Raw genomic sequence first — 14,307 nt, 5'->3', positions numbered from 1 at the left:
GTATGAATAAGTCAATAAGTAATTTATTCCATTGAAATATCATTGATGTAGCCTATAATAGAAAAGTGATTCATCTTTTCATAAATGACAAAAGACACATCTGCCTCATTTTCACTGTGGTATCGTGATACTACTCAGAACCATGATATTTTCATTGGTATCACACAGTGGGTCCCAATTTTGGTACCGTGACAACACTAATCTGGAGGGGGTTCATCTGCAAAAACTAATGAACAACTAAACAATGATATTCGGTATTCGGTACTCGGTATTCGGCCAAGCGTTTAATAATATTCGGCTTCGGCTTCAGCCACAAATTTTCATTTCGGTGCATCCCTAATAGATATGGATACTTGTTAAATATAACTGTACATTGTAATAAATGTGTGAAGTTAAATGTTGAATTTGAATTTAAATTGTTATGCCTGCTTTGAAAAATGATTTTACTCACACTAGATTTTAGACCCAAGAAAGCCAGTGTGGTTTTTATTTTTTTGGTATTGATTTGGAGCCGCTTGGTGACACTGGATGAAAGCTATTAAAGAAAATATATACATTTTCCATAAAAATACATCTGTTGAACAAGTGAATTATAGATTAGCAATAAATAAATAAATTAAATAATAATAAAAAAAGAACAAAATACCAATATAAACAAATCCTACCTTTACCCTGTTACCACTAATACCAATAATTGAATGATAATTAATAATGAATAATAAAGTCAGGGGGAAGTGTCCCTCCGTCCACCTGCAACGAGGCAGTACCATGGCATCATTGGAAAAACTGGCAACAATTAATTTACTGGCCTGTATTCACTTTTGTATTAACTGTGTTTTGTATTGTCTTGCAATAAATAAAAATAAGATAAAAAAAAAACACACTGCTGGATCCAGAGTGAATGGCTGTTGAATTTTCAACTTAAAACTAACTTCACCACAGCAGACTGGTTGCAAATTTAGCTCAATTTCTATCAAAATAAACATCAAAACCATCTCCACCTGCACCTACTTTGAGGAGCATTTTGAGAAAAAGTATTTTCCTCCCAGATAGCCAAAGTAAAAGTTTTAGAATATGAATCTGCATGTCATCATTTATTTTGTGAGCCTGGTGCTCACAAAGACATACAGCTGAGCTGCACATCTGAGCTGTCTATTATTCACTGCATATTCCAGGACCTGACTACATAATGAGCTGTCTTAGTAAATTAGAAGCTGAATACGTGCAGATTGTGGCCGCCAATTCATTGACAGCCACAGGTCATATTGCATTACACCATTTTCTTAGTGAATTTAGTGCTTAGTTGTAAAATAATAATCCACTGATCAAAGTTCATGGAAGTAATAATGACAAGATAATTACAGTTTTGTTCTTTCACACTTTTTGTCCTCAGAGTGCAGATATGTCTGCTGCCAGCTGTTTTCTGACTGAAAATCAGTTTCTGTGCTCCATCTGTCTGGAAGTGTTCACTGATCCAGTCGCCATACCATGTGGACACAACTTCTGCAAAACCTGCATCACTGGACACTGGGATTTTAATGTCCAGTGTCAGTGTCCGAACTGTAAAAAAGTTTTCAACACAAGACCAGAGTTGCAGGTCAATACTTTAATTTCTGAGATAGCTGCTCAGTTCAGACAGCCAGCTCAACAGAGCGCCAGCAGAAGCAGCTCAGAGCAAAAACTTTCAAATCTCGAAGAAGTTCCCTGTGACATCTGCACTGGAACCAAACTGAAGGCTGTGAAGTCCTGCCTGGTGTGTCTAGTGTCCTACTGTGAGACTCACCTGGAGCCTCATCTAACAATATCAAGTCTGAAAAGACATCAGCTGGCCGACTCTGTGGAGAACCTGGAGGGCAGGATGTGTACGAAGCATGATAAACTGCTGGAGCTGTTCTGTAAGACTGACCAGATGTGTGTCTGCATGCTCTGCACTATTTCAGACCACAAGACACACGATGTTGTTCCTCTAAAAGAAGGATATGAGGGAAAGAAGGCCGAGCTGGAGGCTGAAATTCAAGAGATGATCCAGAAAAGACAAGAGAAGGTTGAAGAGATCAAAAACTCAGTGGAGCTCAGTAACGATGACGCAGACCGAGAGATAGCAGATGGTGTTCAGGTCCTCACCACTCTGAAGGAGTCTGTTGAGAGAAGCCAGGCCGAGCTAATTGACACAATCAAAGAGAAGCAGAAAAAGACAGAGAAACAGGCTGAAGGCTTCCTCACAGAGCTGGAACAGGAAATCTCTGACCTGAGGAAGAGAAGCACTGAGGTGGAGCAGCTCTCACAGTCTGAAGACTATCTCCACCTCCTCCAAAGCTTACTGTCCCTGAACACTGCTTCACTCACCAAGGACTGGACAGAAGTCAGTGTCCATCCACTGTATGCAGGGACTGTGAGTAGAGTTTTGGCTCACCTGGAAGAGATGCTCAGTGAACAGATTAAGAAGCTGTTTGGGGTTGAGCTGAAGAGGGTCCAGCAGTACGCAGTGGATGTGACTCTTGATCCTGATACAGTATATACCAAACTCATCCTGTCTGATGACGGGAAGCAAGTAAAATATAGTGATGACTGGAAGTTTCTCCCAGACAATCCAAAGAGATTTGATACATGTCCTAATGTCTTGGCAAAGCAGTGTTTCCCTTCAGGAAGATTTTATTACGAGGTTCAAGTTAAAGGGAAGACTGACTGGTATTTAGGAGTGGCCAGAGACTCCATCAACAGGAAAGGGAGCATCTCGCCGAGCCCTCAGATTGGCCTCTGGCTAATATGTTTGAGGAATGAAAAAGAGTACAAAGCTTGTGCCAGCCCTACAGTCCCTCTGTCTCTGAGATCTCAGCCTGAGAAGGTGGGGGTGTTTGTGGATTATGAGGAGGGTCTTGTGTCTTTTTATGATGTTGATGCTGCATTTCTTATCTACACCTTTACTGGCTGCTCCTTCATGGAGAAACTCTACCCACTCTTTTGTCCTCATGGTGACAACAGTGGTAAAAACTCTGCCCCTCTGATTATCTCTCCTGTCAAACACACTTGAGTAGAACAATTATTTGATTTTCCTCAGAGAGATTCACTATCAGGGTAAAGCAAAAATAGGTAGCCTATGTGTTCTTACTTTGTCACACAACAGAAAAATGTGTTACTGACCACCCAGCCAAATTTGAATGATGAAAAATTGCTACTGGGAGCGTGTCCACTGAAGGATCTGAAATGAGGGTCGAGCTGCTGCAAAGCAATGGACTCTCATTAGCAGCTAACCCAGTAGCACATACAGTTTATGGTAGCACAGCACACACCACCCAAGCCAAAAAAAAACAGTGTTGCTCTGCAGCGACAGCCTCTCATTCAGCAGCTAACAGCAGCTAACGTTAGCACAAAGTAGGGCTGCAACTAACCATTATTTTCATTGTCGACTAATTTGTCGTTTATTTCTTTGATTAGTCGACTAATCATTTAAGCGAAAAATGTGTTATAATGTTAAAAAATGTCGGCCTGTCTCTCCCAAACCCCAAAAACTGTCTTGTTTCGTACTGGCACAGGGTTTTAGTTCTCTGTCATGGGAGAGTGTGTAAAGCTGCCAATATCTGAACGTAAGAAGATTAGTGGACTACTAAAATAGTCACTTATTACTTTTATAGTCGATTAGTCATCGATTAGTTGACTAATCGTTGCAGCCCTAGCACAAAGCACACAGCCACAGCGGCAGGCCGTAACTACTGGCAGGCTAGGTAGCAAACTCAGGCAAAAAGACAGAAAGGCACGTTAGTGACAGGTATTTTGCTTGTGTTTATATGATTGTGGTATTTCACAGAGATGCTTTTTCATGTATTTGTAGATATGAACTTTAAATGGCACTGCATAGTTTTCCATCTCTTCACATGTTTTCAACAAGTATTTTCAAAGATATGTGACATGTTTTGAAAGAAATCACTGAATTTACTTCAGCCTTTAAAGGTCCATAGTGTAGGATTTCGGGCATCTAGCAGTGAGGTTGCAAAACTGAAAGTTCTCTTGTGTGCCAAGTGTGTGGGAAAGTGATACTCAACTCAAGGCCCACACTAGGGTGCCTGGTGGCCCCTTTTATACTTTTATTATACATTATGCTGCCTTTTCACAGCCGCACAGCAACCGCATACCTGCAAGAGTGCTCCCTAAAAAAGCAAAGCAGTCTGCTGCAACTACAACAACTACAACTGTGCTGACAGAGATAATTCAGGGAATGACACTGAGGGAAGTGCAAGCTAGCTTGGAGCCATATAAATAACAGCTGAATAACTCTGAAGTCATCGAATACTGGTGCTTGGGCAGTGACTTCTGGTGTCAGGCAAAGACAAAGAAAAGCTGTACTCTCATGTCGGCTTGATACGCAGCCAGTCCCAGTGGCATCGGCGGGAAATGCGTCTAGACAACAACGGAGGTTATGGGGGCAAAAGTCTCAGTAGGGCAGGCAAGAGGGGAGGTGGATGGGCCCATCAACCACCTACTTTCACCAGGGATGCTGGCATTCATGTTCCGAAAGCGAAACCCTGTTCGTTTTTCCTCAACCCAGCTATATGCTTTTGTTGCCTTAACCTAAACATGTGGGTGCTGGCTAAAGGTAACCACGTGTGCGTGATGGCTAAACGTAATCATGTGCATTTGTTGTTGAAGGGAAAAAACATCAATTGGCGGTGTTGTACCCATGCAGTGAGTTTATTTTGAAAGAGACTGTATGCAAAGTGTACATTTCCTGTGAAGGTATAAGTGTATTTTGAAAACAGACAATATATGTAACAGGCAGAAGTTGACATGGCATCCCAGAATTTCAACAACCAACGCACCCAAGGTACGTTGCACGTCACACGTTGACGTGGAAAATCCATTACCAAACATCAATATGTGACAAGGACAGAATGAGAATGCGTTGTATAAGTTGTTAACGCTGTGTTGTTCGACTCTGGGTGTTCCGACATCAACATTATCAGCTTGGCACAGCAAAATCTGTGCGTATTTACGTGCTTCATACCCCGACTGTTATGTTCGTAACCACATTCCCTCTGCCCCCTTCCTCTCTTTGAACTGACTGGAGGCTGCCAGTTACCACACGTGGGTGTGAAAGCAGCTTTAAAAAGGCAACAAATTAGAGCTTGTTTATCAAAATAGTGCCGGAGGAGGATCTGTGGATCCCCTTGCAGACATCCAATCTAAGCCCCAAATGTCCTCAAATCCTTGAAATGCCCCTGCGTACGTGTGCGGGGCTGCTGACTGGCTCTTGACCTCCTGTCATTTTGCAAAAGTGGCCCCTGGGCAATGTAAGTTGAGTATGCATGATGTAGGAGAACTGCAGTGCCTGGCAAAAAAACGCGAATGGCCCTAACTGGAGCCAGTGTTTGGCTTGTCCAGTCTGAACAACTGTAAAAACAACATGGCATAGCCCGTTGAAGTGTACCCACTCTACATGTAGATACAAATGGCTCATTTTAAGGTAACAAAAACACAACAATTCTTAATTTCAACTGAATATAATCTAATGAAAACATAGTTATGAATATTATATACAGTTACTGCCAATAGATGCCCCTAAATCGTACACACTGGACCTTTAATGTAATGTGTATTATTTGTTATGTTTATGCATACAGTGTTGTTTATTTACTATTTTTCTGTAAATGGTTTTGTTTGATGTGTCACTTGGCTACTTAGAGCAGAAAGAATTTTGTGGCATTGACTTAATTTGTCTATGTGGTAAATTTAGTAATTCTCTGAACCCATCGGCTGTATTTGGCGTCTGACTTCCGGCAGACGGCGATACAACCTCTGGGGGCAGACCCCCGATTTTTTGGCATTCCAGTTTAATTTGGGCGGAGGAGACAAATTTCCGTTTTCTGACTTACGTTTATATATAAGTAAATATGCTGAACCATTGTGATGGATTCAGAGTTTGCAGTGACGCCAATTATGTTCCACCTCGTTAGTTCACTGCACGGAGCGTTTAACCTGGCAACAACTGCAGCCGGCTCAAACATGATTGATCAATATCACGTGGACTACAAACAGCTCTTCAGCTCTTCTTCCGGAGGCAAGATCTCCGGGGTTTGCCTACAGACTCTACATTCACTGAATGTAGAGTCTGTATATAGAGACTACCTGGCTTCAAGACTATTTATCATCAGAAAACAATGTACTCAGACATGAGAAGCATTTGCACATTCCTTAGGTGTTGGTGTACAAAATTCTGAATATTTTAATTAATTTTGAATAAGACAAAAATCATTTGCTTTTCTCTCATCTCATTTTTAAATAAACAAAAGCAAACTAAAGTTCAAATTGTGTCTGTTGAAGTTATTTTGTTTCTTCCTAAGCACTGAAAAACAAGCTGATGGTGTTTGTAATGACCACCAAATCAGTCAATCACCACATCACACTCCTTATTTCACAGACTTTCACATGTCAACACTTTGAGATTTTCAAAATCATGCACTGAAACAAAAGTCATAACTATAAATTATGTGTGTTTTCTCAGACATTCCATAGATTTTCTTGTGGTAGAGAATGATTAAGGCCTTTTACTCTCTAACTGGGGAGCCATTACAAAATTACAACATTTTACTTTAACTTGAAGGGGATGTATTTTGCACCTCTGTACTTTTGTCTGAAATACAGCCAAAATGGCCAAAATGCAAAATGTTTAAATCGTATGCAACTACTAGCTTATTAGTTCACCTAACTGATATGGACAAACGGTGACCAAAAAAAGGGTGCCGCACAATGATTTAACGTTAGCTTGCTCACATAGTTACCTCCGCCAAGGAGGTCATGTTTTGCCGGTGTTGGTCTGTTTGTCTGCAAAATAACTCGAAAAGTTCTGAACGGATTTTGATGAAATTTTCAGGAAGGGTTGATAATGGGACAAGAAACAGATGATAAAATTTTGGTGGTGATCAGTTGAAGCGAAGTGGATAAAATAATAAAATGGTGGGAAATCCGGGCTGCTTGGCGGAGGTCTGCGCTCTCCGAGTAAATACTGTGTGCTGTAAAGTTGTTTTTTGTGGAAAGGCTGATTTATTTTCACCTCATCCTCTTTTTCTTGGCTGCTTGGATTTACCTGCGATGCTTAAGGGTGACACGGAATTTCAAAATAAAGGTGTACCATAAAGATGATGGTACGGATCGATGTTTTGACCTTGCATCGATGACACCAGGTCATTGATGATCATTTTTTATATAGATAAAAATTTGATGGATCTTTACACCCATATTATACACATGCTGCTTTTTTGCTTTTTAATGACAAGTCTACAACAAGAGCAGTTAGTGACAATGTGGGATTCCAACACGTTCTCATGCCAAGTCGTCACATATGGTTCCTTTGTCGGTAGCCTTTACATTCACATATTCCACGCTAGGTATCCCCCTGCTGTTGACGTTCCAGGATACGCTACCAATACCGGTACATCAACTAAAGCATATGATCAGGTTTAGAAAAAAACATCTTGGTTTAGCATTTGGGAAGCAAACATCAGATTCCAGGGTGAAAGCTGTTTTTTTGACCAATCCACCTTCAGAATGAGAACGGGCTGGGGCTCCATGCTCGTTTTGAAGTAGAAGTGGCTAACAAGGAAGGGGCGGGGCTTAGCAAAGGGCAAATTGTGTGAATAATTAATCCGACTTAATGTTTAAGAATACAATGCAAAACATTAATCTGAATTCAAAATAATAACAGACTACACCAGCACAGTGTGTCACTGACAAACTGTCTGTTTCCACAGACCTCTCACTTAAGAGATAAGATAAGATACGATGGACTTTATTTACCAGAAGGAAATTTGTCTTGGATACATGTGGCACCTGCATACAATAAAGTTATACATACAGTTCCTACATCCATACAGTCCATACACAGAGCTGTCGTTATTCACAATCCCACACACTCAGTATCTACAGTACATGTACAGACTCCCATCAGCCAACAAACTGTACGCTGCCCATTGCACCACACATCTGTTTTACATAGTCACCATAAAAATGACATGGTTATGTTTTTTAAAAAAAGTGAATATATATATAAATATACATATATAAATTTAAAGGATCTAAAAAGATGCAAAAAAGTACACCATCTGATACAAACATTGACACTTAAAAGAAAAGGACCAGCAGCATGTCATTATCGAGGCACTGAAATTCCTCTGCTGTTGAGGGCTGTTATTGCAGTTGGAATTAATGATTTTTTGTCAATTGTTTTTCTGGCCAGTGGGACTTTGTATCTCCTGCCTGATGGGAGGAGACTGAATGAATGATGGAGGGGATGAGAGGGTTCCTCTGTGATCAGGGTGGCTTTCCTGATCACAGAGCGCTCATACAGATGGGACAGTGGAGTTTGTGGTGAACCGATTATTTTGCTGGCTTGATTTGTGAGCCGTGAGAGTTTTGTTTTCTGTTTGTTGGTGAGAAAGTTGTACCAGGAGGTGATATTGAAGGTGAGAATGGATTCTATGAGTGACCGGTATGGTATATGGACTCTGTGGTTTTGTCTGTAAATCAGCTGATTTTTGCTCACAAAATTGAACAGAATTTTGCAGTCAATTTATGAAAGCCTAACTTGCACCCATATCATTGTACATTCTCAAAAAGGGAAACTTCACTGATTTCTAAAAAGCTTTGTATCACCACAGTGTGGGCAATTTGTGCAGATCCCCAGGTTTGGCCTCCCTAAGTGCTGCCTGGAGCTTCCCAGTCATGCACTGGCAGGGTCTCCTGGTTCACTGTCATCCACGGATTTTGGCAGTGGATGAGCATGGTGCTCCAGGCACTAGCAGCCCAGAGGGAGGCTTACATCAATTTTACTGTCTTCATATGTATTTTATTATATTACATTTCTCTAAAATGTAATTCCTCTAGTTTATACACAGTGACATACATATCTAAGGGTTAAATCAAACATTGATGTTATTTTAGATAATATTATATATATTTATATAACAGCATGGCCTAAAAATATTATTTGTAAGCCGTATCGGCCAGCCCTCCCTCACAGACACTAAGTCTTGTTTGTCCCGGTAGGAAACTCATTTTGGCAAACAGCTTAAATGCACAAATTTAATTATCGTATTTTTTGTCCACACTTCATTCATCACTGTCTGAACCATAATCCTTTTCCCCACCAGACATCAGTCCTCTATCTGCAACACCCAAGATAATCCTCCAGCACACACACACACACACACACACACACACACACACACACACAAACACACACACACAGCCATCGTCTTCTTTCTGTTTATTTCATGGGACTTGTTTTTGGTGGGGTGTGTGAGAGAGCTCCATCAAAGAGCCTGGTTTTTGCTATTCAGTGACGGTACTCGGCAGCAGACTGGAGACAGGCCGTGGTTGGTGTACCGGAACATTGTGGATTCAACCTCTGCAGCACGCAGCCCATGGGTTCTTCTTAACTTGCTCTATCACCACACACAAGAATGAGAAAATGGACGAGAAGTGGCAGAGCGTATCGGCTGTAAAGGCATCATGTGCTGTGGGATCCAATGGCTCTGAGAGTGGAGACCAGTAATGACAGAGGATAGCGATGGCACAGGCAGCAGTTATAGAAAAGAGATTGTATTCAGTCTTTTTTGTTATAGTGCTACCTGCCTTCCTCTTAATGCCCCCCTGCTGCTCACCTGATACTTTCATCATCAATGTAGCACTCAGTGTGTATTTATGGGAGAGAAAACATGGAAAAAGGGTTTGAAGTTCAAAGCAGCGAGACGTCACAAACAAGACTTTCCCTCTTTGAAATGAGCATGTACTGTGTCTTTGTAATGAGGGGAGTAGTCTGCAGGGACTCATGGATCCTCTGAAGTGCCAGCAGGGTCAGCTCAGCCCCTTCGCCATTGATAAATGCTCTCTTCTGGAATTAGAAAAGTCTCTTCCTTGCTCCCTTGTGTGCAATGCCTTCCCTACTTATTTCCTGTAAAGCCTGAGTCAGATCCCTCAGGCTGGCCAACAGCACTTGTGGTGCTCTTTTCAGTCCAACAAGTATGAATATCCTCTGCAGAGTTTCAGTTGAGATGAATTTTCTGTCAAGCAGTAAGTCAATCGATGTGGTCCAGGGAGCCGTGGTGAAGAGGTTCTACGGCTACAGTTTCACCAGTGAGAGCTACTTGATGCAAATTTGAGTACTGATGAAGAGGAAATAGAGGGCTTGTCAATGCTTTTCTTTTAACATTTCCACAAATGAAGTGGTAATCCTCAGATATTAATTGAATGTGGTGACATCCGTACATCCATGCATGTCCCAGAGACAACTTGAAAAATTTGGTTTGCTAATTAATGCCAGGTTGTAAACAAACTCATTATTGTCAGTCATGCTGCATGCTGAAGGAATTGTTAATTAACCTTTAAGATGTCTTAGAGATTAATGAAGACATTTCCAAATACTGATTCCTAGTTCCTTTCCTCTAAAAGATTGATATTAATCTGCACCATTTTGTAGGATTCATTTATCTGGTTGACTCCCAATGGCCCTGACTGACCCTCAAAAAAATGTGGGCAGCCCTACTCAACCCATTAAAATGTCAATTCGCTTCTACCAATTTGTCACCAAGAAAAAAAGACAAATAAAGTTCTGTATGTAACTTTTAGAGAACCCTTGTTATTAGTGACACCTCTCTCTGAGGCCGCTAAGTTAACTGCAGTCAGCATCCTCTGCAGCCACACAAGCACCTGCATCGGCCACTACAGTCACTAATAAATAGACTGACTGTGATTGACTGGCATCATGTTAATAGAATACTAGAAGGTCAATTACAGTCATATTTGGAATAACGTTACTACCTGTATGGTCCTATATTTCAGTTAAACCATTGGCTCTGTGATACTAACCAGCTTCCACCCATCCATCCATTTTCATCCACTTATCTGGGGCCGGGTTCCAGGCGCAGCAGGCCAAGCAAAGCACCCCAGACGTCCCTCTCCCCAGCAACGCTTTCCAGCTCCTCCTGGGGGACCTCAAGGCATTCCCAGGCCAGATGAGATATGTAGTCCCTCTAGCGTGTTCTGGGTCTGCCGTGGGGCTTCCTACCAGTGGGACATGCCGGAACACAATGGGAGGCACCCAGCAGGCATCCTGATCAGATGCCCGAACCACCTCAACTGACCCCTTTCGACACAAAGGAGCAGCGGCACTACTCCGAGCTCCCTCCGGATGTCCGAGCTCCTTACCCTATCTCTGAGGCTGAGCTTGCCACCCCATGGAGGAAACTCATTTCGGCCACTTGCATTCGGTCTAACTGACTAACCAACTAGTTTGCCATTTACAAATCACTTTATTGGTTGATGTTTCAAAGTAACCAAGGACAGATCTATGCAGTTTAGCTTTACAGCTAACTGGCTAATCTTTGGTTTGATTATGTTCAGCTCGTTGGTCACTGGGCTTGCTGTAACTTAGCTATGTTGCATGGATCCTGCACTGGTTGCTTTGTAGCTGATAAAGTAATTTGTACACCAGCCGTGGGAGTCTGGATGAATTAGCTGATAACATCTACTTAATACAGTCTCAATTTGCTAGCTACCCATTTGTCCTCATTAGAAAGCGAGCCAACATTAGCTAACATTAGCCCACTAAAATCACAATATCAAAATATATTTCACATGTCAGTGTATCCTTAAATAGGGTTCCCACGGGTCTTTAAAAAACACTAAAAAGACATTGAATTCATTAATCCAAAATTGAGGCCTTAATTAGTAAAAGAAAGTCTTAAATCAATCTTTTAAAAGTCTTAAAAATGTGACCACACAGCAAGTACAATTTTATGAATTGTTTTTTGTTTCGACTTTGCAGTTAGGACTAAAACTGAAAATTACTGATGCAAATTAACCATATACTTTATAAAGTGCATTCTGTGACATGAAAAAGAAACCTCAAAATTGCAGAAAACAGCAAGGGGCGAAGAGAGGAGACTCTGGACAGTGTTTTTTACTGTAAAACAAAACTAGCTTAGCACAGTAGCACAACATCAATGCATCAGCATCTCAAAAGACAGCACCCAGTCCGCAGAGCGGACTCAACAGACGGTAAAATTGATGTAAGCCTCCCTCTGGGCTGCCACTGCCTGGAGCACCACACTCATCCACTGTCAAAATCCGCTGGATGACAGTGAACCAGGAGATCCTGCCAGTGCATGACTGGGAAGCTCCAGGCAGCACTTAGGGAGACCAAACCTGGGGATCTGCACAAATTGCCCACACTGTGGTGATACAAAGCTTTTAAAAGTCAGTGAAGTTTCCCTTTTTGAGAATGTACAATGATATGGGTGCAAGTTAGGCTTTCATAAATTGACTGCAGAATTCTGTTCATTTTTGTGAGCAAAAATCAGCTGATTTACAGACAAAACCACAGAAAAAAAAAGAATAGCACACACCCACAGTACTCCTCACAGTGATGCATAAAAAAGAAAATAAATAAATAAAAATATCAGGTGGTGTAAGTAGCAGATGGAACGAATTATTTCATGTAATTTAAGCAATGAAAATGTTGATATTTCCAAAAAAGAACCCATTTAGTTATTATTTAAAAGACTTGTCTTGTCTTCTCTTTTCTATATGTATTATTGGCACTATATTATCAAGATAGTGGAATCAACAATACTCACGAAGCTCTAGCGAAAGTTCAGTCAGGAAGACAATACTTTTCATGCTCAGGCTTTAAGTTTCTTTCTCACCCTGCCATTCACTCCTTGCACGTATGCTCACTCACTGTCTCTCAGTGTCATTGTCTTGGTTGACCAATTGAATCATCAGCTGTAGGCTTGTCACTATACCAGAATTTCAGTAGTTGATACCAATACCAGTGAATTTCCACGATTCTCGATACTCATTCGATACCACGATAAAAATCCAAAAACAGAAATTGAAACTCATTCACCTTGAATTCTTTAAACAAGTCAGGGTGTCTGTCTTTTAAATGTTTAGCCAGGTTTTGAGTGTTTCCTCCTTTGGTCTGGAAACTTTGAAGGCACCGTTTGCACACTGGTTTTTGCGAGTTTATAATTACTCCGTGGCGGTCCCCCCTTGACGGCGCCACTGGCCGCGCACATGTGAGTTGTTGACGGTGACAACGTGTGTGTCGGCTTCGTCGAGTGTACCAAGTGCAGTGCTATGCTGGTATATGACAGCAAAAAGACGGGGACCTCGACACTTAGGAGGCACATAACGAAGGCTTGCCATGGAAAGAAAGATGAGAGTCAGCCTTCAATGTTCACGTTCGTATCGTTAAAAAAAAGTCGGGTCTAAACCCAGCTCGGGCTTATAATTACAGTTAAAGGGACAGGCCGGGCTGGGCTCACACAGAACATGCACAGGCTTGGATTTTTTGGGCTGGATCTAAGCTCTAGCACTTGTAGAAGCCATTGTTTCTCGTCCTCGGCACAGACTGACACGCGCATACTGCCCCCATCAGTTCTGACAGGAATTGACACGGCCCGCTGAGGGCAAAGCTGTATCTGGTACTTATGCATGTCATTAAATGTCACAAAAAAAGACATAGAAGAGTATGACATATAATATCATAAAAAGTCATAGTATAGTATAGTATGCTTTAAAATGTTATAAAACGGTCATAGTATAGTACGTCAGAATGTTATAAAAATGTCAGGTAAAGTATGTCATAAAATGTCCGAAAGAAGTTTTAGTTTAGTTTGATGTACAGTGTCATAAAAACAGTCAGAGTATGTTATGTCATAAAGAATGTCTATAGAAAGTCAACATAAAGTATGTCATAAAATGTCATTAAATAAAGTCATGATGTGCAGTGTCATAACAAGGTCTTAGTATAAGTCTGAGTATGTAGTAAAATGTCTTTGATGAAATTTATAGTATAGTACAGTGTTCAGTGTCATGAAAATGTCATAGTATGGTATTTAAGAAAATGTCATGTCATAGTGTAGTTTGTCATACAATGTCATAAAAAGTCCAGGTAAAGTATGTCATAAAATTTCATTTAAAAAAAGTCATAGTTTAGTAGGACGTACAGTATCGTTAAAAGGTCTTAGTATATGTCTGACACTGTCATAAAGTACATCAAGGTAAAGTATGTAGTAAAATGTCTTTAAAAAAATTCACAGAATAGTATGATGTACAATCAATCAGTCAATCAATTTTATTTATAAAGCCCAATATCACAAATCACAATTTGCCTCACAGGGCTTTACAGCATACGACATCCCTCTGTCCTTAGGACCCTCACAGCGGATAAGGAAAAACTCCCCAAAAAAACCCCTTTAACGGGGAAAAAAAACGGTAGAAACCTCAGGAAGAGCAACTGAGGAGGGATCC

General features: G+C 41.0%; 1 protein-coding gene across 1 annotated transcript in view; it reads left to right on the top strand.

Annotated features, from left to right (window-relative positions):
- LOC126399529 (E3 ubiquitin-protein ligase TRIM39-like) overlaps nucleotides 1-6,272 on the top strand; it is a 7,145-nt gene extending 873 nt beyond the window's left edge. Inside the window, exon 2 of the mRNA XM_050059555.1 lies at nucleotides 1,394-6,272. Within this exon, the coding sequence (XP_049915512.1) occupies nucleotides 1,403-3,031 (1,629 nt within the window). The 5' untranslated portion in view covers nucleotides 1,394-1,402 and the 3' untranslated portion in view covers nucleotides 3,032-6,272. The remainder of the gene's footprint in view (nucleotides 1-1,393) is intronic.
- Nucleotides 6,273-14,307: the final 8,035 nt, after the last annotated feature.

This window comes from Epinephelus moara, chromosome 13 (genome assembly GCF_006386435.1).
Source record: "Epinephelus moara isolate mb chromosome 13, YSFRI_EMoa_1.0, whole genome shotgun sequence".
Classification (NCBI taxonomy): Eukaryota; Metazoa; Chordata; class Actinopteri; order Perciformes; family Serranidae; genus Epinephelus; species Epinephelus moara.
This window is presented reverse-complemented; position numbering and strand designations above follow the sequence as displayed.